At 38.1% G+C, this 27,127-nt stretch overlaps 1 protein-coding gene across 1 annotated transcript in view; it reads right to left on the bottom strand.

The window, feature by feature from the left end:
- dnah7 (dynein, axonemal, heavy chain 7) overlaps nt 1–27,127 on the bottom strand; it is a 196,503-nt gene that overhangs the window by 84,437 nt on the left and 84,939 nt on the right. Inside the window, exons 43-49 of the mRNA XM_061918446.1 lie at nt 22,201–22,430; nt 17,828–18,158; nt 16,075–16,421; nt 10,848–11,028; nt 10,512–10,697; nt 7,590–7,753; nt 5,265–5,419 (exon numbers count right to left, since the gene is read on the bottom strand). Coding sequence (XP_061774430.1) covers nt 5,265–5,419; nt 7,590–7,753; nt 10,512–10,697; nt 10,848–11,028; nt 16,075–16,421; nt 17,828–18,158; nt 22,201–22,430 — 1,594 coding nt within the window. The remainder of the gene's footprint in view (nt 1–5,264; nt 5,420–7,589; nt 7,754–10,511; nt 10,698–10,847; nt 11,029–16,074; nt 16,422–17,827; nt 18,159–22,200; nt 22,431–27,127) is intronic.

Genomic DNA, 27,127 nt, shown 5'->3' on the forward strand with positions numbered 1-27,127 from the left:
AGGACAGAATAAAACTTAATATTGTCATTGCACTTAAAAATAACAACATCATTAATTTTTTTACATGGACTTGTTCAAGAACAGACATACATTATATATATATATATATATATATATATATATATATATATATATATATATATATATATATATGTATATATATATATATATACATATATATATATATATATATATATATATATATATATATATATATATGTATATATATATATATATACATATATATATATATATATATATAACGACATACAACTCAAGACTTGCAACAAAGGGGCAGAGTGCGCACGCTACCGGCGAATAGGGGCACTGCTCCATTTTCCGTCATACCAAGTGGGTTGAAGCGTAAATTTTTATTTTTATTCTGTCATTTTCTATTTTCATTATCATTACTACTACTATTATTCTCACTATTCATATTTTATTTTACATATATTTTGAAATATGTTTTATACTTTGTTTTTTATTTCACAAAACCAACAACAATCCATTTCAGAAGAACTAAAAACTTTTTCCGAAATATATAGACTGAAAGTTAATTTTGCAAGGTGAAACATTTGGGACATTATTGGGACATTAAAAGATACCAGTTTTATTTTAAACTCTTCTGCTCCAGTTACATGGACTAATGGAGAATTGGGATTCCTCGTCCTAAAAACGTCATAGAAATTGTTAAATACAATTGTGAAAGAAGGATGGAGAAGGATTTTACAAATGTGGAAGAGGAACTTGAGGACAATTCAAAGAAAAGTAACTCTCGTAATATACAGTACTAGTTATTATTATTAATGTAACTACCTTCACCTCGTATAAGTTCTTAAAACATTTTGAACAAAACATTGCCAAATTCATATGGAACAATAAACCATGTATAATTAAAAGGAAATGTCTTTATGACTCTTACAATAAGGGTGGACTGGATTGAAAAATTCTTCAAGCAAAGGACTGTTCCTCAGAAGCCTTGGGTAGCTAAAATGTATCATAACAAAGAATGGCGCAGAAGCCATAGGTTACATTCAGTCTTTTTCTTCTTCTAAAATAATATATTACCCTTTTACCGATTACAATTAATACATATTGAAAATAGAAAACAAAATGGTTTAAAATAGTTATCACCATTCTTAAAGGATGGACTGAAAGCGTGGTTAAATTTTCAGTACAACCTTCCAGACACAATTCAAGGTTTTCAGACATAGTTGCTATGGATGAAATTAAACGTTACTGTTGGAGACAAGCCATTGTTGAGAAAGGAATGTGTTACAACAACCCCTTTCTTTAACAACATTTTATTTCCTATGAACATTTTAGAATTTTATAACTTCAAACTTTGCATTTTTCTGGATCAGTTATTATTAAAAAAATTAATTACCTACAAACTGGAAAACATAATAGCAAACTGGAAGGAAGAACAAGCTAATGGTTTTTCTCCCACCAAAATATGCCTAAATTAGCTGTCTTGTTTACAGATAAATACAATAATATAAACTTGGAATTTAAAAACCAAGTCTTTATTATGTTATATCATAGTCGAGTTTTCTGTGGTTTATCCGTTATACAGTGCTCAATACCGGGGTAGAGCGGTTTCCCTGCTCTTCAGGGGATTTTCTCTGAAGAGCAGGGAAACAGGCTTGTAGGGATGAAATAGCCTCTGTGTTATTTCCTGACCGCACATTATGTTATATTATACATTATATAAATGCCGCTTTGTTTATAGAACCTTATTGTTTTGGGAGGATGTATTTAACTATCCAGTTTTGTGGAAATATTACTCTACAATTCATAGAACCACACTATATATGAACATTTTTTAAGTCACAAAAGGACTTAAAATTGGTATTATTTGCAGACAACAGGAGAGAAAACACAGAAACTAATACAAGTAATAAAAGAAGAAATAAAAAAATGTAATCAATGGTTTGAGAATTTTAGTAAAACTAAAATAATGACATTTGTTAAAAGTAGAAGGGAAAATCGAACACATACAATTGAAAGAGTAGACATTGAACGAGTAAAGGAAACCGAGTTATTGGGTGTAATAATAAATGATAAATTGAACTGGAAATATTATTTAAAAATATACAACAGAAGGTGGCAAAAAATATTTCAATGACGAATAAAGCAAAATATGTTCTGGACCAAAAATCCCTTCATATTCTCTACTGCTCACTAGTTTTACCATATCTGAGTTATTCTGTAGAAATATGGGGAAGTAACTACAAAAAAGATCAATTAGAATAATACATAATGTTGGATATAGAGAAAATACTAACACTTTATGTATTGATTACAAAATATTGAAATTCAATTACTTGGTGCATTTGCAAACAGCTATAATGATGTACAAAGCAAATTATAACCTGTTACCCAAGAATGAACAACAATTCTTCTCAACAAAAGAGGAAAAATATAACCTTAGAGGAAAATCTAATTTAAAACATTTCTATGCATGTACAACACTTAAAACTTTTAGCATATCAGTATGTGGAATTAAATTATGGCAAAAAAATCAAACAAAGCATTAATATGATACAGTTTAAGAAACTGTTCAAACTTCAAGTGTTCACAAAGTACAAAGAAGAAGAATTATCATAAATGTTTTGAACTTATTGAGAATCACATTATTCAAATGTAATTTAATTGGCTGAATTATAACTGACTTAGCTATTTATGATGAGAACTGTTGTGTTTAGAATTCATTGGTGTATACATTGAGAACAGGAAGTGTATATTGTGGAGAGGGGCGTGGTTTGCAGGCCTGCTGCGGAGCGAGGTGTGTAAGGACCGGCCTCGAAGTGCGGCTGGCAGGTGATTGGATTACCCAGCTGGATCTGATCATTCAATCACCTGCCATGCTTATTAGCAGCAGCCGGGCCGAGACACAGTTGTTGGGAGTTGGAGTGAGCGGACACACAGGCACGCAAAACCAAAACAGACTGAAAAATCGCCGAGCGGAGTGATGACGTGGCGTGCTCACACGGACTAAAAGTTGCAGAGCAGAGTGCTGACCTGGTGTGCAACCCAAATAAAGCAGTGTCCAAACCAGACTCCCGGGCTTCCAAGAAGGTTTATTACGGTCAGGAGTACCCAGAGGAGGGCAACCTCCACATATATATGTGTTAGTAATTGCTGTGAAGTAGTAAGGGGGTAGGATTGAATAAGCTTTGCTTCTTACTACACCTTTTCTGACATGCTGTAAGGGGGGGAAAAAAAAGAAAATGTGTATAATATGTGATGTATTGTATTGAAACATTATACATGTTCGGAAAAAATTTAACCTTTCCTAACACTACATTCATATTTTAGATTATTTTAACAGATTTTTTCGTTTTTTTAGAAAATTATAGCTACAACAAAATCTCTGTTCAAATGAGCCCTCGAGCAGGTTCTGTGGGAAAGAAGAAGAGAACCTGATACATTTGTTTTATTTTTGTACACATGTGGATAGGTTTTGGGTCAGTGTACAGTCATGGCAAAGGTCCATGGGTATGGTTTTGTGAATGCCACCACGTAATATTTTTTGAGGACTGTGCATACTTTTTTAATATGATTATTCTGGTGGGTATTTTTTATTTATTTTTAATGCTAAAAATAGATTTATGGACAAAACACTAAGAATAGAGTCCATTGTCCGTATATGTTAGAAACAATTATAACATCAAATAACAGAGTATCTGAACATGAAAAGAAATGGAATATTGACTTATTTAAGTTAAAGATGGGAGTTTGGCGTACTTTTTAAAAAAATTTTTACATATATACAGTAATAAGGGTGTGGGAAAAAATCGATTCGAATACAAATCGAATCGTTTACGTTTTGCAATTCAGAATCGATTCTCATTTTTTTTTAATTGATTTTTCTGTTTTAAATTTTTTTTTTTTTATCAATCCAACAAACCACTACACAGCAATACCATAACAATGCAATTCACTTCCAAAACCAAACCTGACCCGGCAACACTCAAAACTGCAATAAACAGAGCAATTGAGGAGAAACAAACACGACACAGAACAAACCAAAAGTTGTGAAACAAAAATGAATATTATCAACAACAGTATCAATGTTAGTTATAATTTCAGCATAGCAGTGATTAAAAATCCCTCATTTACATTATCATTAGACATTTATAAAAAAAAAAAGAACAATAGTGTCACGGGGCGGCATAGCTCGGTTAGTAGAGTGGCCGTGCCAGCAACTTGAGGGTTGCAGGTTCGATTCCCGCTTCTGCCATCCTAGTCACAGCGGTTGTGTCTTTGGGCAAGACACTTTACCCACCTGCTCCCAGTGCCACCCACACTGGTTTAAAAATGTAACTTAGATATTGGGTTTCACTATGTAAAAGCGCTTTGAGTCACTAGAGAAAACCGCTATATAAATATAATTCACAATTCACTTAATTCACAGTGGCTTACACTTGCATCGCATCTCATAAGCTTGACAACACACTGTGTCCAATATTTTCACAAAGATAAAATAAGTCATATTTTTGGTTCGTTTAATAGTTAAAACAAATTTACATTATTGCAATCAGTTGATAAAACATTGTCCTTTACAATTATAAAAGCTTTTTTTTTTTTTTTTTTTAAATCTACTACTCTGCTAGCATGTCAGCAGAATGGGGTAGATCCTGCTGAAATCCTATGTATTGAATGAATAGAGAATCCTTTTAAATCGGAAAAATATTGTTTTTGAATCGAGAATCGCGTTGAATCGAAAAAAATCGATATATAATCGTATCGCAACCCCAATAATCGATATTGAATCGAATCGTGGGACACCCAAAGATTCACAGCCCTAATATATAACAATTAATACAAATTCTAAAATACACAATTGTTCTTTATTCATTTTGTTCACTATTTTTTTTAGTTATACATTTTTTTCTGTTATTTGATATTATCTATTATTTGTATTAAAAAAAAAAGATTTATTTTATATTTTGCTTTGATGTCACAATACTTGGAGTGTGTGAATGACAAGACTGTGTGGTTATGTGTGAGGGACTGGAAACCTGTCTTATTTTATCCTGTTAATAAAAAAATCCAAAAAGTAAAATACGGAATTTATTTATCATGATGAGTAATTATATAATATACACACATTACTTATAAATTCACTTGGTTGAATCCTAGCTTCAGAGGACAGAAACTCACACCCGTGGTAAACAGAGACCCCAAAAGGCAGCAACCACAATTGCACATGAACTAAAAAGCATTGCACAAAAAGACAGTATGCTGTTCATCCTCACCTGGGGTTCCAAACTGGATACAGTTCTCCAGAGAACGGACAAAGCCGGGATCACTCAGTTTAATGATTTGCAAGCTTTTAACTTTCTCCATGTTTTTTATCCATTTGTTGGCCTGGCCCTGGGGATCAATCATCAGAGGCCACCGCCTGGCGTTGCTAGAGGGATACACATAGAGAAAAACACACACACACACATTATTGCCTGAATGTGACTCCTGGAACTAACTGTGAGACATTAGGTTGGCACACTGAAAGGCAAACGCAGCCGATGAAAGGCCCAGCTTTGAGTGGCGCAGTCACATGGAGCACAGTCGGCGTCACATAGGATGCATGTAACAGTATAGCTTCATAAAAAGGGCAGTGAAATGTACAATTTTTAAAGATTGATATTGCACAGGCCAAAGTGCTTATTTGAACAGGGGATTTAGGATTTTTCTCACAAAAATGTTCATTTGTCATTTCTACGACGCGGATCAAGAGACATGACTGCCACCTAGAGGACATACAGTACTGTGTGTGTTGGTACTCACAGCTGTCTGTCTAATCCGTTCTGTAAAATTACACCCTTCTGATTTTAAATAAATACATTAAAAACATTCCTTCAGTTCTCTTGGTGTTGGCCCGATATCAATATTTTGGTACCGGTACCAAAATATATTTGGATACTTTTCGTTACTTTTCGATACTTTTCTAAATTAAGGGGACCACACAAAGTTGCAAAATTGGCATTATTTTAACAAAAAATCTTAAGGTACATCAAACATATGTTTCTCATTTGAAGTTTGTCTTTAAATAAAATAGTGAACATACTAAACATCTTGTATTTTAGTAGAAAGTAAGCAAACAAAGGCTCCTAATTTAGTCTGCTAACATATGCAGTTGTCATGATCTGTGGTCTGGATTATGTTTTTGTTATTTGTTGTTAGTTTTGGAGTCTTTTAGTTCCTGTTTGCGCTCCCTTGTTTGTTTAGTTACCATGGCGACTTATTAGTTCCACCGGCCTCTTGTGTTCGGGACACGCACATGCTCTAATCAAGAAGACCATTATTTAAGCTTGTCTTTGCCAGTCAGTCGTCCTGGCGTCATTGCTTAGTTCATGATGCTCGGTCCATGTCTGATTCCACAGTTATGCTAATTGCTCCATCCCATAGTTTGGTTAGTTGTTTTCATGTCTATAGTTTCATGTCCTAAGTTTTTTGCCTTAGCTTCCGCGTGCAATAGGCACGCTTGTTTTCAGTTTTTTTGTACTTCGATGAGTGTTAGTTGAATAATTAAATATGTTCCTACCTTCACGCCTTGTACCTTCACGCCTTGTACGGAATAGTCCGATTGTTTCCCGGGAGAACAAACTTCGCAGTAAGCTGCAACCCCCCCGTCATGACAATGCAGTAACATATTGTGTCATTTTCCATTCTATTATTTTGTCAAAATTATTAATGACAAGCGGTAGAAAATTAATTATTATTCTGCTTGTTCATTTACTGTTAATACCTGCTTACTTTCTCTTTTAACATATTCTATCTACACTTTTGTTAAAATGTAATAACTCATTCTTGTGTTGTTTGGATACTTTACATTAGTTTTGGATGACACCACAAATTTGGGTGTCAATCCGAAAATCAAGTAGTTAAAGGATCATACATTGGTCATATTCAAAGTCCTCATGTGTCCAGGCCATTTTTTTTTTAGTTTATAAACATAATATCATTCTTTAAAAACCGAAAGATGTTGTGTTGCCAAAAAATATCAACATAATCACAGTAGTATCAACTAGATACGCTCCTGTACTTTGGTATCATTGCGGTGGATGTCAGGTGTAGATCCACCAATGGCCGGTGAGCTACGGTGTGTAGCAGGGATGATACTTATAAGAAACTTACTTTATTTGTCGCCATGGAGACCAGGATTAGTGATTTAGAAGTAGCTGAAACACTGCAGACTGCGGAACTAGCTAGCCAGGTTATTAAAGCACCTCTTCCGGTGGGCGTTTCAGTGTTATAGCTTCACCTTTATCTTTACTTTTTAAGCCAAAATGCGTCCGTTCTCCCTTTTCTGTCTACAAACTGTGTCTGCTTGCAAGTACTCGGTGTTTGTGCGCTGGCGAACATGCTCGTCTGCTCGTAAACCAGCAATGACACGACGTGACGACGACGGGTGGACGGGGCGCGGTACTTTTTAGAGGCGGTATAGTACAGAATATGATTCATTAGTATCGCGGTACTATATACCGATATACCGTACAACCCTAGTAGAATGACCGACTTTCGCACAGTTCTGAGCATGTATACAACAAAGGTATGTAAAGGGTAATGCTTGAGATACTCACGAGATTATGATGCCATTATCGATGGAGAAACCGTCCGTTGGGAGGCCAGCAATAGTCCAGGCACGGATTTTGACTAGCTCACCCAAAGAATTAATGAGAGACACGTTGGGAGAGCAGGGTATACATTTTTCCTTGCATAAATCTAACCACTCCTCTATTTGCTCCTGTAGGAAAAAAAACATGTTTGCACGATTAGGAAGTAGAGATGTCCGATTATATCGGACTGCCGTTAATATCAGCCAATAAATGCTTTAAAATGTGATATCGGAAATTATCGGTATCGGTTTCAAAAAGTAAAATGTTTGACTTTTTAAAACGCCGCCGTACAGAGTGATACACCGACGTAGGGAGAAGTACAGAGCGCCAATAAACCTTAAAGGCACTGCTGCCTTTGTGTGCCGGCCCAATCACATAATATCTACGGCTTTTCAAACACACACAAGTGAATGCAGGCATACTTGGTCAACAGCCATACAGGTCACACTGAGGGTGGCCGTATAAACAACTTTAACACTGTTACAAATATGCACCACACTGTGAAGCCACACCAAACAAGAACGAAAAACACATTTCAGGAGAACATCCGCACCGTAACACAACATAAACACGACAAAACAAAATACCCAGAACCCCTTGCAGCACTAATTCTTCCGGGACACTACACTATACACCCCCTGCTACCCCTTACCTCCCCGCCCACCTCAACTTACTCATGCTCTCTCAAGGAGAGCAAATCCCAAATTTCAAGCTGCTGTTTTGAGGCATGTTAAAAAACAAAAATGCACTTTGTGACTTCAATAATAAATATGGCAGTGCCATGTTGGCATTTTTTTTCCATAACTTGAGTTGATTTATTTTGGAAAACCTTGTTACATTGTTTAATGCATCCAGCGGGGCATCACAACAAAATTAGGCATAGTAATGTGTTAATTCCACGACTGTATATATCGGTATCAGTTGATATCGGAATCGGTAATTAAGAGTTGAACAATATCAGAATATCGGATATCGGCAAAAATGCCCTTATCGGACATCTCTAATTAGAAGACACACACACCTTTGTTTCCGGCGGTAGGATACACACTTGATGCTAGAAGTCGGCTATGGAAACGCAAATAAATGCGCCCACGAATTAGTTCCGGCAATGATTAAAATTACCAAAATATGGTCAATATTGTACATATTACATATTGTTATGAACGCGTCTGTTACTACTTTACATATATACAAACCCTGTTTCCATATGAGTTGGGAAATTGTGTTAGATATAAATATAAACGGAATACAATGATTTGCAAATCCTTTTCAACCCATATTCAGTTGAATATGCTACAAAGACAACAAATTTGATGTTCAAACTGATAAACTTTTTTATTTGCAAGTAATCATTAACTTTAGAATTTGATGCCAGCAACACGTGACAAAAGAAGTTGGGAAAGGTGGCAATAAATACTGATAAAGTTGAGGAATGCTCTTAAAAGCAGATTTTGTGAAATTCGAAGCAATTCACAAACAAGGATGGGGTGTGGGTCACCACTTTGTAAGCTAATTGTCGAACACTTTTAGAACAACATTTCTCAACAAGTTATTGCAAGAAATTTAGGGATTTTACAATCTACGGTCAATAAAATCATCAAAAAGTTCAGAGAATTTGGAGAAACCTCTGCACGTGAGCGATGATATTACGGACTTTTGATTCCTCAGGCGGTAATGCATTAAAAACCGACATCAGTGTGTAAAGGATATCACCACATAGGCTCAGGAACACTTTATAAAACCACTGTCATCTGTAAGTGCAAGTTAAAACTCTACTATGCAAAGCCAAACCCATTTATCAACAATATCCTGAAACGCCGCGGGCTTGGCTGAGCCCGAGCTCAACTAAGATGGACTGATGCAAAGTGGAAAGGTGTTCTGATGTCTGACGAGTCCACATTTCAAATTATATTTGGAAACAGAGGATGTGGTGTCCTCCAGAACAAAGAGCAAAATAACCATTCTGATTGTTATAGGCGCAAAGTTCAAACGCCAGCATCTGTGATGGTATGGGGGTGTATTAGTGCCCAAGGCATGGGTAACTTACACATCTGTGAAGGCACTATTAATGCTGAAAGGTCCGTACAGGTTTTGGAGCAACATATGTTGTCATCCAAGCAACGTTATCATGGATGTCCCTGCTTATTTTAGCAAGAGAAGTGTTACAACACCGTGGCTTCGTAAAAAAAGAGTGCGGGTACTTTCCTGACCCGCCTGCAGTCCAGACTTGTCTCCATTGAAAATGTGTGGCGCATTATGAAGAGTAAAATACGACAGCGGAGACCCCGGACTGTTGAACGACTGAAGCTCTACATAAAACAAGATTGGGAAAGAATTCCACTTTCAAAGCTTCAACAATTAGTTTCCTCAGTTCCCAAACGTTTATTGAGTGTTGTTAAAAGAAAAGGTGATGTAACACAGTGGTGAACATGCCCTTTCCCAACTACTTTGGCACGTGTTGCAGCCATGAAATTCTAAAGTTAGTTAATTATTTGCAAAAAAAAAATAAACTTCATGAGTTTGAACATCAAATATCTTGTCTTTGTAGTGCATTAAATTGAATATGGGTTGAAAAGGATTTGCAAATCATTGTATTCTGTTTATATTTACATCTAACACAATTTTCCCAACTAAAGTTGATAAAGGATTTCAAAATTGTTTAAGAGGGCTTTGAAGGCTACAACTATGACTCTCATTAGCCGCAGCTTCCAAGCATTTTTTATCATCTCTAAAATCCCCCCCCAAAAAGACCTGTCTTCTTGTCTCTCATAAGGATTGTGAACGATAGGCAAAATTCCCTAAAAAAAATTGCAGTTCCCCTTTAACATTTGTGGACGACCGTAAAGTGGATGGCTGAGAATCGACAAATACACGACATATGTATACCTGTCTGAAGCTGGAAGTGAATGCTCCCAGGTAAGCCACAATGCCGGATGAGATAAGGATATCCCCAGTTAAATTCTCATAGAGTATTCCGAGAGTGCCGGCCATTTCATTCCAGCGTGTCTTTTCTCCACCCAGGCCGCCAATCAGCTGCGTAGCTCGCTCCAGTTTCTTCTTGCACAAGTCCACCTGAGGAAAATCATTAGCGGAGAAGATGAGTTGAAAGAAGTGAGTGTGAGGTTTACAAAAAATATTTTTCCATTTTTCTTAGATGACACATAGGAAAATGTCAAGCTGTTTACAATAAATCACATTAAACACATTTTCTAGTAAATACACCTGATTTTCCAATTCAATTTTCTTCTTTTTGTTGGCCTCCAAAATCGCATTAAGTTTTGCCACTTCATCTTGCACTTCTTTGAGGGCGGCCTGCTTTTTCTTCAGGACCGCCATGGCCTCCTCCAACTCTCCCACCGCAAGTGCTAACTTCTGTTTCTTTGGAGCCACCACCTTAGACGCTCTGCAGGGTGCGAAACAATTTTTCAATTTAGGTGCATACATTTGAAATGGTCAATCCCATTGAAAATGTGTAGAGCAAACTGAATAGAAAATGGTCTATGACAAGAATCAAAACGACAACGATGATCTAGTTTAGTTTAGTTTATTAAGGATCCCCATTAGTCTACACCGCAGTGGAGATTATTATTCCTGGGGTGCAACAGCAATCAGAGAAAGTTCGAGTAAGATTAAAGAAGAGTACTATTTGTTAATGAGTCCATGCTTTAGAGACTCCAAGCTGTTATAAAACCTACTCAGTGGCCTAGTGCAGTGGTTCTTAACCTTTTTTCGGTGATGTACCCCCTGTGAACATTTTTTTAATTCAACTACCCCCTAATCAGAGCAAAGCATTTTTGGTTGAAAAAAAATTGATAAAGAAGTAAAATACAGCACTATGCCATCAGTATCTGATTTATTAGATTGTAAAACAGTGCAAAATATTGCTCATTTGTAGTGGTATTTCTTGAACTATTTGGAAGAAAATATATAAAAATAACCAAAAAGTTGTTGAAAAATAAACAAGTGATTCAATTATGAATAAAGATTTCTACACATAGAAGTTATCATTAACTTAAAGTGCCCTCTTTGGGGATTGTAATAGAGATCCATCTGGATTCATGAACTTAATTCTAAACATTTCTTCACAAAAAAAAAGACATCTTTAACATCAATATGTATGGAACATGTCCACAAAAAATCTAGCTGTCAACACTGAATATTGCATTGTTGCATTTCTTTTCACAGTTTATGCACTTACATTCATATTTTGTTGAAGTATTATTCAATAAATATATTTATAAAGGATTGTTTAATTGTTGCTATTTTTAGAATATTTAAAAAAAAAATCTCACGTACCCCTTGGCATACCTTCAGGTACCCCCAGGGGTACGCATACCCCCATTTGAAAAACACTGGTTAGAGCAGGCGTGGGCAATTATTTTGATCGGGGGCCACATTTAGAGAAAGAAATGTGTCTGGGGGCTGGTATATTTATTTTTAGGAACACTAACGCAAAACCTCACAATAATGTCTGATTGAATGCTAAAAACGTTATGACAGACCGCCTTAAAAAACGTAATGGAATTTTAAATGTTTCTATGAACGATAAAACACTGAATATTGACAAAATATGAATGTCACACCCCCTTTTGATCGACATATTTTACAATCAAGTGAAACCCGACAAAAATGCAACAAACAGTGAAATATGAACGCGAAGGGTACAAAATAAACCCACCTACAATCTGATATATCTGATATTTGCTGAATTTCCCCCAGGGATCAATAAAGTACTTTCTATTCTATTATATTCTATATGAAAATCTCCTTCCGTGTTTGTGGAAACGCTTCCCGCCCACACTGCTTGGTCCCTCGTCTGAGCTGCTGTGACGTAGATGACCACAGTAACTAATTAGATGACCATAGTAACCGGTATATCATTCATAAGCGCAGATTCCAACCATTGAAATACTTTGTATAATTGAAGACTTACAGTCATTAGAAAACATGACCGCACATTATAACGGCAGCTACACTTTCCATCTTAAAGATCTAAAAAAAAGTATTTGGGCCAGATTGAAAAGCCGGGCCTTAATTTGCCCAGGTTTGGGTTAGAGTGTCCGCCCTGAGATCGGTAGGTTGTGAGTTCAAACCCCGGCCGAGTCATACCAAAGACTTAAAAATGGGACCCATTACCTCCCTGCTTGACACTCAGCATCAAGGGGTTGGAATTGGGGGTTAAATAACCAAAAATGATTCCCGGGCGTGACACCGCTGCTGCTCACTGCTCCCCTCACCTCCCAGGAGGTGAACAAGGGGATGGGTCAAATGCAGAGGACAGATTTCGCCACATCTAGTGTGTGTGTGACTATCATTGGTACTTTAACTTTAAAGCCAGAGATGGTGCAACAAAGTTCTAGTTGTGTGTTTAGTGTTTGTTTTTCATAATCCCATTTTTTTTTTTTACTAAGAATTTAGTTATTTCATGATTTTTTACTCTGCTTAATCTAAAAATGAAATTGTTACTACCACAATTTTAAAATTTTTTCAAAGTGGTACTTAAAGCCAGAAAATTGCCATTTTAAATGACTATAGTGTTGTGTCAAGTCTCTTATCTGACTTTTTTCTACAAAATGAAAACAACTGAATGAACATTGATGAAGACTGCTGATTCCATCGTTTTTGCCAGGGGTTGAATAATCTCTAGTGTATGAATCCCTAGTGTGTGAATGTGAGTGTGAATGTTGTCTGTCTATCTGTGTTGGCCCTGCGATGAGGTGGCGACTTGTCCAGGGTGTACCCTGCCTTCCGCCCGATTGTAGCTGAGATAGGCGCCAGCGCCCCCCGCGACCCCGAAAGGGAATAAGCGGTAGTAAATGGATGGATGGATGGATGAATAATCTCTTGATTGTCTGCGGACCACGAATATACAAACAGTAAGAGAAGCCATTGCAACTTTCGATTTACGACTCAAAGTAAACCACGACATGTTATGATCATACAATATAAACATCTGATTGAAACTGCTATTTCTATTTATCATAGTTTTAACCAAGAGTATTATAAGATCAAAAAACTAAGCGCACACTTTCGGCGTTCACAACAAAATTGTTGTACGCTACATCCCGTCTTACTGCGCTAACAAATTAAGACTCCCAGACGAATAGCTTACACCAGGAGTGTCCACACTTTTTCTGCAGGCGAGCTACTTTTCAATTGACCAAATCGAGGGGATCTACCTCATTCATATATATCATTTATATTTATTTATTTATGAAAGAGACGTTTTTGTTAACAAGTTAAATGTGTTTAATGATAATACAAGCATGTGTAACATATATAGATGTCTTTCTTTCATGAAGACGAGAGTATAAGTTGGTGTATTACCTGATTCTGATGACTTGCATTGATTGGAATCAGACAGTAGTGATGATAACGGAGACATTTTTGAATGGAGGAGAAAAAAAATTGTCCTTTCTGTACAATACCAGATGAAAGTGGTTGGTTTTTGGCATCTTATTTATCCAGCTTCCATATACTTTAAAAGAAAAACATTGGCGGCAAATTCCGTAGCTTGCTCGCTTGTGCACGCCAGCTTTCCGAGACTCTTATTTTGTTAGCGCAGACAGCATGAAGCAGCGCTTTTATTGTGAAGATAGGAACTGGCCAGTCGGCCTTTAGAGTTTTGACGGAAGGTATGGCGCGACAGTCTGTTGAAATAAAAAGTGTTTTTCGCCGTCCTGTTGGTCGTTTTTTCTTAATAATGATCTAGCAGCAGCCAGCGTCATTTCACAAGACCCTCAAGTGACATCTTGGTGAAGATTGATGATCGCTAATTTTTAGGTATATTTTTTTAAAAGCCTGGCTGGCAATCGACTTACACACCCTCCGCGATCGACCGGTAGCTCGCGATCGACGTAATGGGCACCCCTGGCTTACACACAGTATACAGGAATTATTTTGCATTTGAAGAAACAATACCTTTGCATTTGAAGAAATAATACCTTAAAGCTGAGGGAAGTCTTGTCTTGGTTTTTCCGTCTTGTGATTTACGTGTTTTATTTTGAAAAGCTACCCTCTTGTTTCAGACCACGAGCCCTTCCTCTTGTGTCACCAGTCTGACGTCATCCCTGATTCCTGATTGTTTCCACCTGTTCCCCATCACTCCCACATCCTATTTAAGCTCACTTCTCCGTTTGTCCTTTGCCAGATCGTCTTGTCTATCGTGCCTTTCTAGCGTCCATGTCCATGTCCTTGATTAGCTCCTTGTCTTGCTCCTGTTTTCCTAGTTACCCTAGTTATTGCTGTAATTTTGAGTTTACTTTTTCCTCCTTCGAGCGTCCTTGGTTATCATTCGTCTTCCTAATTGGTGAGTTTTTGTTTTTCCAAATTTAAAATGTATTGCCTCATTGATTGAGTGATTTTTTGTTATTTATAGTTAGTGTTTATATATAGGTCGTTTTGGTGTTTTTTCCTTCTGTTGGAGCGCTTTTCGTTTATTCTTTTTAATATAATTTTTTTGTTAGAATTTCCTTAGATTAGTATTCCTCCTTATTTTTGTGGAGTAAGTTTAAGTTAATTGTTTATCCTCGGAATTATTTTTTCCGCGTGATTGATTATTCTTGTGAAAAACGTTTTGCATTGGAGGTAAAAAGTTGTTTCAAAATAAAAACTTTATTTTTTTTAACTACTTCTCTGCATCTGGGTCCTCTCCTTACTCCGAGTCGTGACAAAAGCAGTGCTTCTTGATTATTTTCAATCAATCAATCAATGTTTATTTATATAGCCCCAAATCACAAATGTCTCAAAGGACTGCACAAATCATTACGACTACAACATCCTCGGAAGAACCCACAAAAGGGCAAGGAAAACTCACACCCAGTGGGCAGGGAGAATTCACATCCAGTGGGACGCCAGTGACAATGCTGACTATGAGAAACCTTGGAGAAGACCTCAGATGTGGGCAACCCCCCCCTCTAGGGGACCGAAAGCAATGGATGTCGAGCGGGTCTAACATGATACTGTGAAAGTTCAATCCATAGTGGCTCCAACACTGTTTTGTTACGTCCACATGAGGTGGAAGAAACCCACCGTCCCCCACCGCAACTATAAATAGTACAATTTGTCTGTAAACGTTTTAAAAGTACACCTACCTTATGAATCCGAATTGATTTGGGAAATTGGCAATGATACCCAGCCCTAGTTATTGGTTTAAAATGTTTGTTCTATTGGCGTAGTGGTATCTATTCTTGGTAATATGTACTTTTCAACAATATGCCACGACCTAATTAATTGCAATTACAATTTGAGAATCCCTGATACAAAGTGCATTTTTTTTCTCAACGTTAAGTGGAATTCGGCTAAGTACATTTTGCATGCAAACCGATGACTGTCATTTTCAATACGTCAGACACAATTATTAATAACTCCAAGTTAGACCCGTTCATTACAGTAAGCAAGCTGAGTCAACAGATGGCAAATTCTTGGAATGCAGACACACACGACTTACTTCTCATACTTGTCCATGGCACACACCCACTTGCACAGACCTTCAGCTGCAGTGGAGGCTGTACGAATCTTCTCCGGTATAAAGTCTGGGTTGCTAATATACTTTTCTCGGATGATGCCCATGATATTTGCAGGGATGTTATCCTTGTCGAATTCTTTGAGGCCCTGTAGAAACTTAAGGTCTCCCAAAAGCTTTTTGGCAGGACCCCAATAGTCTTCCACTTTTTTACCAGTACCAGATGGGTCAGGAATACGTTCTGGTTTTACATGTTTCAGGATGCATATTGCCTCCATGACCATCTTGACAGCCAGGGGTGGACTTTTCATGGACTTCACCATTGTGATATCCTTGAACATGAAAAGATGGGACACAAGATGTCCGTTTTACAAGATCAGACATTTGAGTTGGGTGCGATATTTAAAGGCCTACTGAAACCCACTATTACCCACCACGCGGTCTGATAGTTTATATATCAATGATGAAATATTAACATTGCAACACATGACAATACGGCCTTTTTAGTTTACTTAATTGTAATTTTAAATTTCACGTGAGTTTTTTCTTGAAAACGTCGCGTAATGATGACGTGTACGCTTGCCGTCACGGGCTGTTAGGAAATATGAGCGCTGCGCACACACACACAGCTAAAAGTCGTCTGCTTTAACTGCATAATTACACAGTATTTTGGAGATCTGTGTTGCTGAATCCTTTGCAATTTGTTCAATCAATATTGGAGGAGTCAAAGTAGAAAGATGGAGTTGGGAAGCTTTAGCCTTTAGCCACACAAACACACGGTGATTCCTTGTTTAAGACTCAAGGAGGTGAAACTTTACAATGGATCACAGCGAACATGGATCCCAATCGAATGTCAACCAGCAGGTTTCGGTGAGAAAATTGTGGTAAAAAGTTGCTTCTTACCGAAGATCAGATGAGCTTGTGCCGCCCATAAAGCTGCCGTCAACTCCCCTGAGACACTGCGCGTCAACACACCCGTGGACACACACTTCCGACTTTTAGTGAAGTGAAGTGAATTATATTTATATAGTGCTTTTCTCTAGTGACTCAAAGCACTTTACATAGTGACACCCATTATTTAAGTTAGATTTAAACCAGTGTGGGTGGCACTGGGAGCAGGTGGGTAAAGTGTCTTGCCCAAGGACACAACAGCAGTGACTAGGATGGCAGAAGCGGGAATCGAACATGCAACCCTCAGGTTGCTGGCACGGCCACTCTACCAACCGAGCTATAGGTAATGTTATACTCACTTAAAACACTAGCAACACAATAGAAAGATAAGGGATTTCCCAGAATTATCCTAGTAAATGTGTCTAAAAATATCTGAATCCGTCCCAATGGAATCGCGTTTTTTTTTTTTAACTTGTTTTTTTTCTAGTCCATCGCTATCAATATCCTCAAACACAAATTTTTCATCCTCGCTCAAATTTATGGGGAAATTGTCGTTTTCTCGGTCCGAATAGCTGTTTTTGTTGGAGGCTCCCATTAAAAACAATGTGAAGATTTGAGGAGCCATCAACATGTGATGTCATCGTCTGCTACTTCCGGTAGAGGCAGGGCTTTTCTGTTAGCAAGCAAAAGTTGCGAACTTTATCGTGGATGTTCTCTACTAAATCCTTTCAGCAAAAATATGGCAATATTGCAAAATGATCAAGTATGACACATAGAATGGACCTGCTATCCCCGTTTGAATAAGAAAATCTCATTTCAGTAGGCCTTTAACAACGACTATTATTACATTTTGGGTGAGCGTGTCCAGTGCAGAAAGTGCAGCCTCCAAGATAGGCATGGTTTCCGCAAGGTCGGCGTCGCATTCATTTTTGATAGCCTGGGCTGCCATGGCTTGCACGTTGGTCACAGCTTCGTCCTGTCTCACTATTTTTTCCGTCTCTGCTGCTTCTGCGGATTCACGCTCGACAGTAATCACCATTTCATCCACCTTCTTGCAGGTCTCGATCAGCTGTGGTTGCAGAGCCTCCAGCTCAACTTGCATGGTGGCCACCTGGGATGAGGCTGACTCAAGTTTTTCAAGACCCACCACGTAACGGCTTTTCTGTGTCATTACTTCACTGGAAAGATAGAGAGAGAGAGAGATATCTATATCCCATATGATAATATTGCATTATGTGTATCCAGCATAAAACATTGGTTTTCTCACGTGTTCTGGATAGCATTTGGAAGCATACTTAAATATACAAATGCATGTAAGCACAATCACAACAAAGTGTTGGTAAATTATAGTTTCACCATGCATTCAATCATTTGACAAAACTATTATTAAACTTGGCCGTGTGATGAGGTGGCGACTTGTCCAGGGTGTACCCCGCCTTCCGCCCCATTGTAGCTGAGATAGGCGCCAGCGTCCCCCGCGACCCCAAAAGGGAACAAGCGGTAGAAAATGGATGGATGGATTATTACACTTGCAAAAATTGTACGGAAATACATTTTGTTGCAGTCTCATAGAATGGAACCTCTATCTAAGAACCCCTCTATTTGAAAACTTTCAGATAAACTTTTAGATCGAGCCAAATATCTCCCGTCCAAAGGCAGAACCTAGTAACTCACGTCTAGCGGATTTGGAGAAAACTAAGGAAAACCAATCCATCTTGATGCTGTCTTACAAAGATCTACAAAGTCATCAAACGTATAGATGTTTTCTTGAGCTTTAATTTTCTTGCCGATTGAGCCATGGATTGAATCTGCTCTCATGGACTTCTGCCCTTTCTCCAGATATTTTATCACAATCTCGGGTGGGCCCCATTCTGCGTTTGCACATTGAGCAAGAGCCGTGTACAGCGTCCAGTTTTTATTCTGACCTCCACAGTTATCTGCCCAAAAGAGTATGCAAGGGGAAGAATCAAGAACAATACATTTAAGGAAGGTGCTTGCAACTTCCTGGGCCAATCTTCCAAATATCCCCTCGTGCCATAATATCACATAATCAGGTTGACCGTCGGCCCCCATTCGTGCAAATGTCTCATTAAAGACAATAAGGCGACTGACAAAGAAGCTATGATTGGTCCCTTGAGATACTAGGTTTTTCTGTAGTATCTACGGGGTTATGTGGTAGTTGCTAGGTCCTGCCATGCGCGTAACAGCTTACTTACGGAACAAATTACAATATCGCATACACTAATGTAAAGCATATCACCTAGGAACTCCAAAATTATTATCAGCTCAGTTTTGACCAAAATTGAGTTACTGGGTTTTGCCTTTGGACGGGAGATATGCCTCTTTGTGTGAACCAAGTCTTTGTGTACGAACACTTCATTCCGTCATTTATTTTGTGTCGTGTCTGCAAGCAAAAAACAGCGCGCAGACTCGGGTCTACATTCTTTCCTATGGAGAAATTTGCATCAATATGGATGTTAAAGGTAAGGGTTTTTGTCATTTCTGATCGTTTGTGAGGGCACCTATATGACTTCTCTGTGTGTGCAAGACCAAAACATTAACCAAAATAGGGACTTTTGGCAAGGCTGGAGCCTTTTATTCGGGTCTACATTCTTTCCTATGGAGAAATTTGCATCAATATGGATGTTAAAGGTAAGGGTTTTTGTCATTTCTGATCGTTTGCGAGGGCACCTATATGGCTTCTGTGTGTGTGCAAGACCAAAACATTCACCACAATAGGGACTTTTGTCAAGGCTGGAGCCTTTTTTTCGGGTCTACATTCTTTCCTATGGAGAAATTTCCATCAATATGGATGTTAAAGGTAAGGGTTTTTGTAATTTCTGATCGTTTGTGAGGGCACCTATATGACATCTCTGTGTGTGCAAGACCAAAACATTAACCAAAATAGGGACTTTTGGCAAGGCTGGTGCCTTTTATTCGGGTCTACATTCTTTCCTATGGAGAAATTTGCATCAATATGGATGTTAAAGGTAAGGGTTTTTGTCATTTCTGATCGTTTGTGAGGGCACCTATATGACTTCTCTGTGTGTGCAAGACCAAAACATTAACCAAAATAGGGACTTTTGGCAAGGCTGGAGCCTTTTATTCGGGTCTACATTCTTTCCTATGGAGACATTTGCATCAATATGGATGTTAAAGGTAAGGGTTTTTGTCATTTCTGATCGTTTGTGAGGGCACCTATATGACTTCTCTGTGTGTGCAAGACCAAAACATTCACCAAAATAGGGACTTTTGGCAAGGCTGGTGCCTTTTATGTGGGTTTACATTCTTTCCTATGGAGATATTTGCATCAATATGGATGTTATAGGTAAGGGTTTTTGTCATTTCTGATCGTTTGTGAGGGCACCTATATGGCTTCTGTGTGTGTGCAAGACCAAAACATTCACCAAAATAGGGACTTTTGGCAAGGCTGGTGCCTTTTATTTGGGTTTACATTCTTTCCTATGGAGAAATTTGCATCAATATGGATGTTAAAGGTAAGGGTTTTTGTCATTTCTGATCGTTTGTGAGGGCACCTATATGGCTTCTGTGTGTGCAAGACCAAAACATTCGCCAAAATAGGGACTTTTGGCAAAGCTGGTGCCTTTTATTCGGGATTACATTCTTTCCTATGGAGAAATTTGCATCAATATGGATGTTATAGGTAAGGGTTTTTGTAATTTCTGATCGTCTGTGAGGGCACCTATATGACTTCTCTGTGTGTGCAAGACCAAAACATTCGCCAAAATAGGGACTTTTGGCAAGGCTGGTGCCTTTTATTTGAGTTTACATTCTTTCCTATGGAGAAATTTGCATCAATATGGATGTTATAGGTAAGGGTTTTTGTAATTTCTGATCGTTTGTGAGGGCACCTATATGACTTCTCTGTGTGTGCAAGACCAAAACATTCACCAAAATAGGGAGTTTTGGCAAGGCTGGTGCCTTTTATTTGGGTTTACATTATTTCCTATGGAGAAATTTGCATCAATATGGATGTTATAGGTAAGGGTTTTTGTAATTTCTGATCATTTGTGAGGTCACCCATATGACTTCTCTGTGTGTGCAAGACCAAGACATTCACCAAAATAGGGACTTTTGGCAAGGCTGGTGCCTTTTATTTGGGTTTACATTCTTTCCTATGGAGAAATTTGCATCAATATGGATGTTATAGGTAAGGGTTTTTGTCATTTCTGATCGTTTGTGAGGGCACCTATATGGCTTCTGTGTGTGTGCAAGACCAATACATTCACCAAAATAGGGACTTTTGGCAAGGCTGGTGCCTTTTATTTGGGTTTACATTCTTTCCTATGGAGAAATTTGTATCAATATGGATGTTAAAGGTAAGGGTTTTTGTCATTTCTGATCGTTTGTGAGGGCACCTATATGGCTTCTGTGTGTGCAAGACCAAAACATTCGCCAAAATAGGGACTTTTGGCAAAGCTGGTGCCTTTTATTCAGGATTACATTCTTTCCGATGGAAAAATTTGCATCAATATGGATGTTATAGGTAAGGGTTTTTGTAATTTCTGATCATTTGTGAGGGCACCTATATGACTTCTCTGTGTGTGCAAGACCAAAACATTCGCCAAAATAGGGACTTTTGGCAAGGCTGGTGCCTTTTATTTGGGTCTACATTCTTTCCTATGGAGAAATTTGTATCAATATGGATGTTATAGGTAAGGGTTTTTGTCATTTCTGATCATTTGTGAGGGCACCTATATGACTTCTCTGTGTGAAAGACCAAAACATTCACCAAAATAGGGACTTTTGGCAAGGCTGGTGCCTTTTATTTGGGTTTACATTCTTTCCTATGGAGAAATTTGCATCAATATGGATGTTTTCTGATCGTTTGTAAGGGCACCTATATTACTTCTCTGTGTGTGCAAGACCAAAACATTCGCCAAAATAGGGACTTTTGGCAAGGCTGGTGCCTTTTATTTGGGTTTACATTCTTTCCTATGGAGAAATTTGCATCACTATACAAACTTTTCGGTTTACGATATTCGTTCAAGAACCAATTAAGTTTGTAAATCTAGATTGCGCTTTACTTCCAAATAAAACAAATAAGACTTTCGTACCGCTTGTCCCTTATGCAAAACAAAAAATCATAATGTGGAGGAACACAAATTGTATATTTGAAGGATTCAATATTTTTTTTCAAATGATTCAATGATTAAGACTGAATCCATAATATGTGATGCTCGTGTATTGCAATCTTACGCTCGTTTGGCGTTCAGCAAAGCTTTGAAGGTGGAGATAAGTTCCAAGTATGAGGTTGGGGTAACGTAGTTGTGGCGTTGCAACTCGTTCATAAAGCGAGCCGACAGGTTGATAGTTGAGGTGTGGAAGGTCTTGCACATGTCGATGCAGCCTTCTCGGTGCTCGTCTGTCATCTCCACGTCCCCCAAAAAGCGAAAGGCCACGGCCTGTAAAGCATCCTCAGGCCAGGACTGACAAGAAAACAACAGTCAGACAGTTAGTATTTTTTTTCATGAACACAAGTGATCTATGGCATTGGGGTGTGGTTATGAGAGAACAACTTTTACCGGGAAACTTCAAATCAAATTGCGTTGGCACATATTGTTTCAGCTAATTCCTGCCTTCCTGCTTGGTTGAATCACCATCATTGGAAATTATTGTGATTCATCACTGAAGATGAGTGGCTGTGGTGACAAACAAATTTTTATTGAGGGCCACGTTGTAATTATGTTTTCCCCTCAAAAAACCACATGTAACAGTGAATATAAATGAATATAAATGTATAATAAGCTTGTCACACAATTTGCAAAGGCAACTGTTTTTGATTACATTTTTTTTTAGAAATTAATGAATAACTTATTTAAAATCGTGAGTAAAGATGACAAGCAGATATTTTGAGTGTTTATCAGATTATTTTAAAGTGTAAAACATATGCAATTGCATGCTCAACATTTGTCTGTCAAAACTGAAATAACAAATTAGAGATGTCCGATAATATCAGCCTGCCGATATTATCGGAAATTATCGGCATCGGTTTCAAAAAGTTAAATTGACTTTTTAAAACGCAGCTGTACGGAGCTGGTAAAACACGGACGTAGTCTAGTATACTCTGGACTGAAACTGTGGGCCTTCATTGTTTAAAAATAAAATAAAATAATGCACTTTGTGAAAGTCAAAGTAAAGTATTTCCCATAGTTGTAATGGGTATCAGGATTATCTCAGGGAGAGCATGTCCCAAATTCCAAGCCGTTGTTTTGAGGCATGTTAAAAAAAAATAATGCACTTTGTGACTTCTATAATAAATATCGCAGTGCCATGTTGGCATTTTTTTCCATAACTGGAGTTGAAGTTGTTCTCTTATTTTGGAAAACATTGTTTTTGATTGTTTGATTAAAACCTGTATTAGTAGATTGCATAGTATAGTACAGTGGTCCCCAACCTTTTTGTATCCGCGGACCGGTCAACGCTTAATAATTTGTCCTGCGGCCTGGGTGGGGAGGAATCCTTTTTTTTTTTTTTTCTTTGTCATGAAAAAGGGACGTTTTTGTCATGAAAAAGGGAGATTTTTGTGTTTTGTGCACTAATTGTAAGTGTATATTGTGTTTTATATGTTGATTTAATAAATAAATAAATTAATGAAAAAAATTTTTTTTTTTTTTTAAATAAAGATGAATAAAAAAATTATTCTGCGGCCCGGTAGTTGGGGACCACTGGCATAGTACATATTCCGTACAATTGACCACCAAATGGTAACACCCGAATAAGTCTTTCAACTTGTTTAAGTCGGGGTCCACGTTAATCAATTCATGGTAAAGTTACATTGTTTAATGCAGTGGTCCCCAACCTTTTTGTATCCGCGGACCGGTCAACGCTTAATAATTTTTCCTGCGGCCCGTGGGATGGGGGGGGGGCTTTTTATTTTATTTTTTTCTTTGTCATGAAAAAGGGACGTTTTTGCCATGAAAAGGGAGGTTTTTTTGTGGTTGGTGCACTAATTGTAAGCGTATATTGTATTTTTTATGTTAATTTCATTAAAAAAAAAAAAATATATATATATATATTTTTTTTTTTTTTTTTTTTTTTAATAAAAATGAATAAAAAATTATTCTGCGGCCCGGTACCAATCGGGCCGCGGCCTGGTTGGGGACCACTGGTTTAATGCATCCAGCGGGGCATCACAACAAAATTAGGCATAATAATTTTCTACCGCTTACTCCTCTTTGAGGTCGTGGGGGGCGCTGGTGCCTATCTCAGCTACAATCAGGCGGAAGGCGTTGTACACCCTGGACAAGTTGCTACCTCATCGCAAAGCCAACACAGACAGACAACATTCATAATAATCAATAATGTATTGATTCTACGACTGTATATATTGGTATCGGAATCGGTAATCAAGAGTTGGACAATATCGGAATATCGGATATCGGCAAAAAAGCCATTATCGGACATCTCTAGAACAAATACATTTCGCTAGAAAGTAATATACATGATGTGGCAGCCGGGGCGACATTAAAACGATGTGGCTGGCCACATAAAAGACATGGCGCACCACGTTAAATGATACTTAAAATACATACATAAAATGACGTGGCGAGCGACATCAGATTTTTGTTGCGTGCCACGTTAAAATTATGGAACGGGCAATGTTTAAATTAAGTGGCAGATCACTTTAAATGATGAAGCGGACCAGATTGAGTCTAACACATGTTGAAATGTCACTGACGTGTGTGTATATGTTATTCATTACACACAGGTGGAAGGTTTACCACCGCTGAGCCAGTACATGTATGTCACATGAATCAGAGGACACATGTTTGGTGGACCATCAGTACATTAATGTTGTATAACTACTTTAAAATGACAGTAAATGGGAATATTTTGAAAGTATCCTGCACTATATGCAATATATTATCGTTACACTGGACTTGAAATACAAACCCCGTTTCCATATGAGTTGGGAAATTGTGTCAATTAGTGCGCATGTATACAGCCCGGCCCCCGGCCAAAAATGTTTTAATTGTAATTTTAAAAGAATTCATCTGAATGTGCATCAACTATTTCTGTTCAAAACTGTTAGAAATGTCACATGTGAAATGTTTAAATATTAACTGTCAGTTTGCTGTGCTGTGTGCCAACTGTACTACTATATGAGTACGTATTTTCTATAGTTTCATTGAAAATAAAACAGCAAAGTCCATTTGGCTGTCATCTGTTTTAATTTTCAGACAAAATTGTGTCAAAGTCATGATTTTTTTTTTTCATGCTTGAAATAAGAAATTATTACTTTAAAAAAGTAGTTTTATACTTGTGAGTGTTGATGACACAGATTTGCAACAGTTGATGTTCTAGTTTCAAGCATGTTTTACTCAACATAGGTCGTAAAATCTGAGCAACAAGCTGTAATATCTTACTGAGATCATTTAGGACCAAAACCTTTAAAACAAGTAAAACACCAACATAACATCTGCTTACTGAGAAGAATTATTTTATCAGACAGAAAATAAGCAAATATCACCCTTGTTTGAGATATTTCATCTTACTTAGATCTCAGTTTTTGCAGTGCAGTATTTCAGACAAATACGTTTTGCATGCTATTTGCTAGGAGTGTGGGAAAAAATCGATTCAAATACGAATCGAATTGAATACGTTGTGCGATTCAGAATCGATTCTGTTTTTTCTTTTTTTTTAATCCATGCAGCTCTCGTTCCCAGGCCAGCCGGGAGACATAGTCTTCCCAACATGTCCTGGGTCTTCCCCGTGGCCTCCTACCTGTTGGGCGTGCCCTAAACACCTCCCTCGGGAGGCGTTCGGGTGGCATCCTGACCAGATGCCCGAACCACCTCATCTGGCTCCTCTCGATGTGGAGGAGCAGCGGCTTTACTTTGAGTTCCTCCCGGATGGCAGAGCTTCTCACCCTATCTCTAAGGGAGAGCCCCGCCACACGGCCGAGAAAACTAATTTCGGCCGCTTGTACCCGTGATCTTATCCTTTCGGTCATGACCCAAAGCTCATCACCATAGGTGAGGATGGGAACGTAGATCGACCGGTAAATTGAGAGCTTTGCCTTCCGGCTCAGCTCCTTCTTCACCACAACGGATCGGTACAACGTCCGCATTACTGAAGACGCCGCACCGATCCACCTGTCGATCTCACGATCCACGCTTCCCCCACTCGTGAACAAGACTCCTAGGTACTTGAACTCCTCCACTTGGGGCAGGGTCTCCTCCCCAAACCGGAGATGGCACTCCACCCTTTTCCGGGAGAGAACCGTGACTCGGAATTGGAGGTGCTGATTCTCATTCCGGCCGCTTCACACTCGGCTGCAAACCGACCTAGTGAGAGCTGAAGATCCCGGCCAGATGAAGCCATCAGGACCACATCATCTGCAAAAACCAGAGACCTAATCCCGCGGCCACCAAACCGGAACCCCTCAACGCCTTGACTGCGCCTAGAAATTCTGTCCAGAAAAGTTATGAACAGAATCGGTGACAAAGGGCAGCCTTGGCGGACTCCAACCCTCACTGGAAATGTGTTCGACTTACTAACGGCAATGCGGACCAAGCTCTGACACTGATCGTAACGGGAGCGGATGTTTTATTTATTTATTTTTTTTATCAATCCAACAAACCACAACAATGCAATACCATAACAATCCAAACCAATTTCAAAACCAAACCTGACCCAGCAACACTCAGAACTGCAATAAACAGAGCAATTGAGAGGAGACACAAACACGACACAGAACAAACCAAAAGTAGTGAAACAAAAATGAATATTATCAACAACAGTATCAATATTAGTTATAATTTCGGCATAGCAGTGATTAAAAATCCCTCATTGACATTATCATTAGACATTTATAAAAAAAATTTAAAAAAAGAATAGTGTCATAGTGGCTTACACTTGTATCGCATCTCATAAGCTTGACAACACACTGTGTCCAATGTTTTCACAAAGATAAAATAAGTGATATTTTTGGTTCATTTAATAGTTAAAACAAATTTACATTATTGCAATCAGTTGATAAAACATTTTCCTTTACAATTATAAAAGTTTTTTTTTTAAATCTACTACCCTGCTAGCATGTCAGCAGACTGGGGTAGATCCTGCTGAAATCCTATGTATTGAATGAATACAGAATCGTTCTGAATCGGAAGAATATCGTTTT

Source organism: Nerophis ophidion, linkage group LG13 (assembly GCF_033978795.1).
Source record: "Nerophis ophidion isolate RoL-2023_Sa linkage group LG13, RoL_Noph_v1.0, whole genome shotgun sequence".
Lineage (NCBI taxonomy): Eukaryota > Metazoa > Chordata > Actinopteri > Syngnathiformes > Syngnathidae > Nerophis > Nerophis ophidion.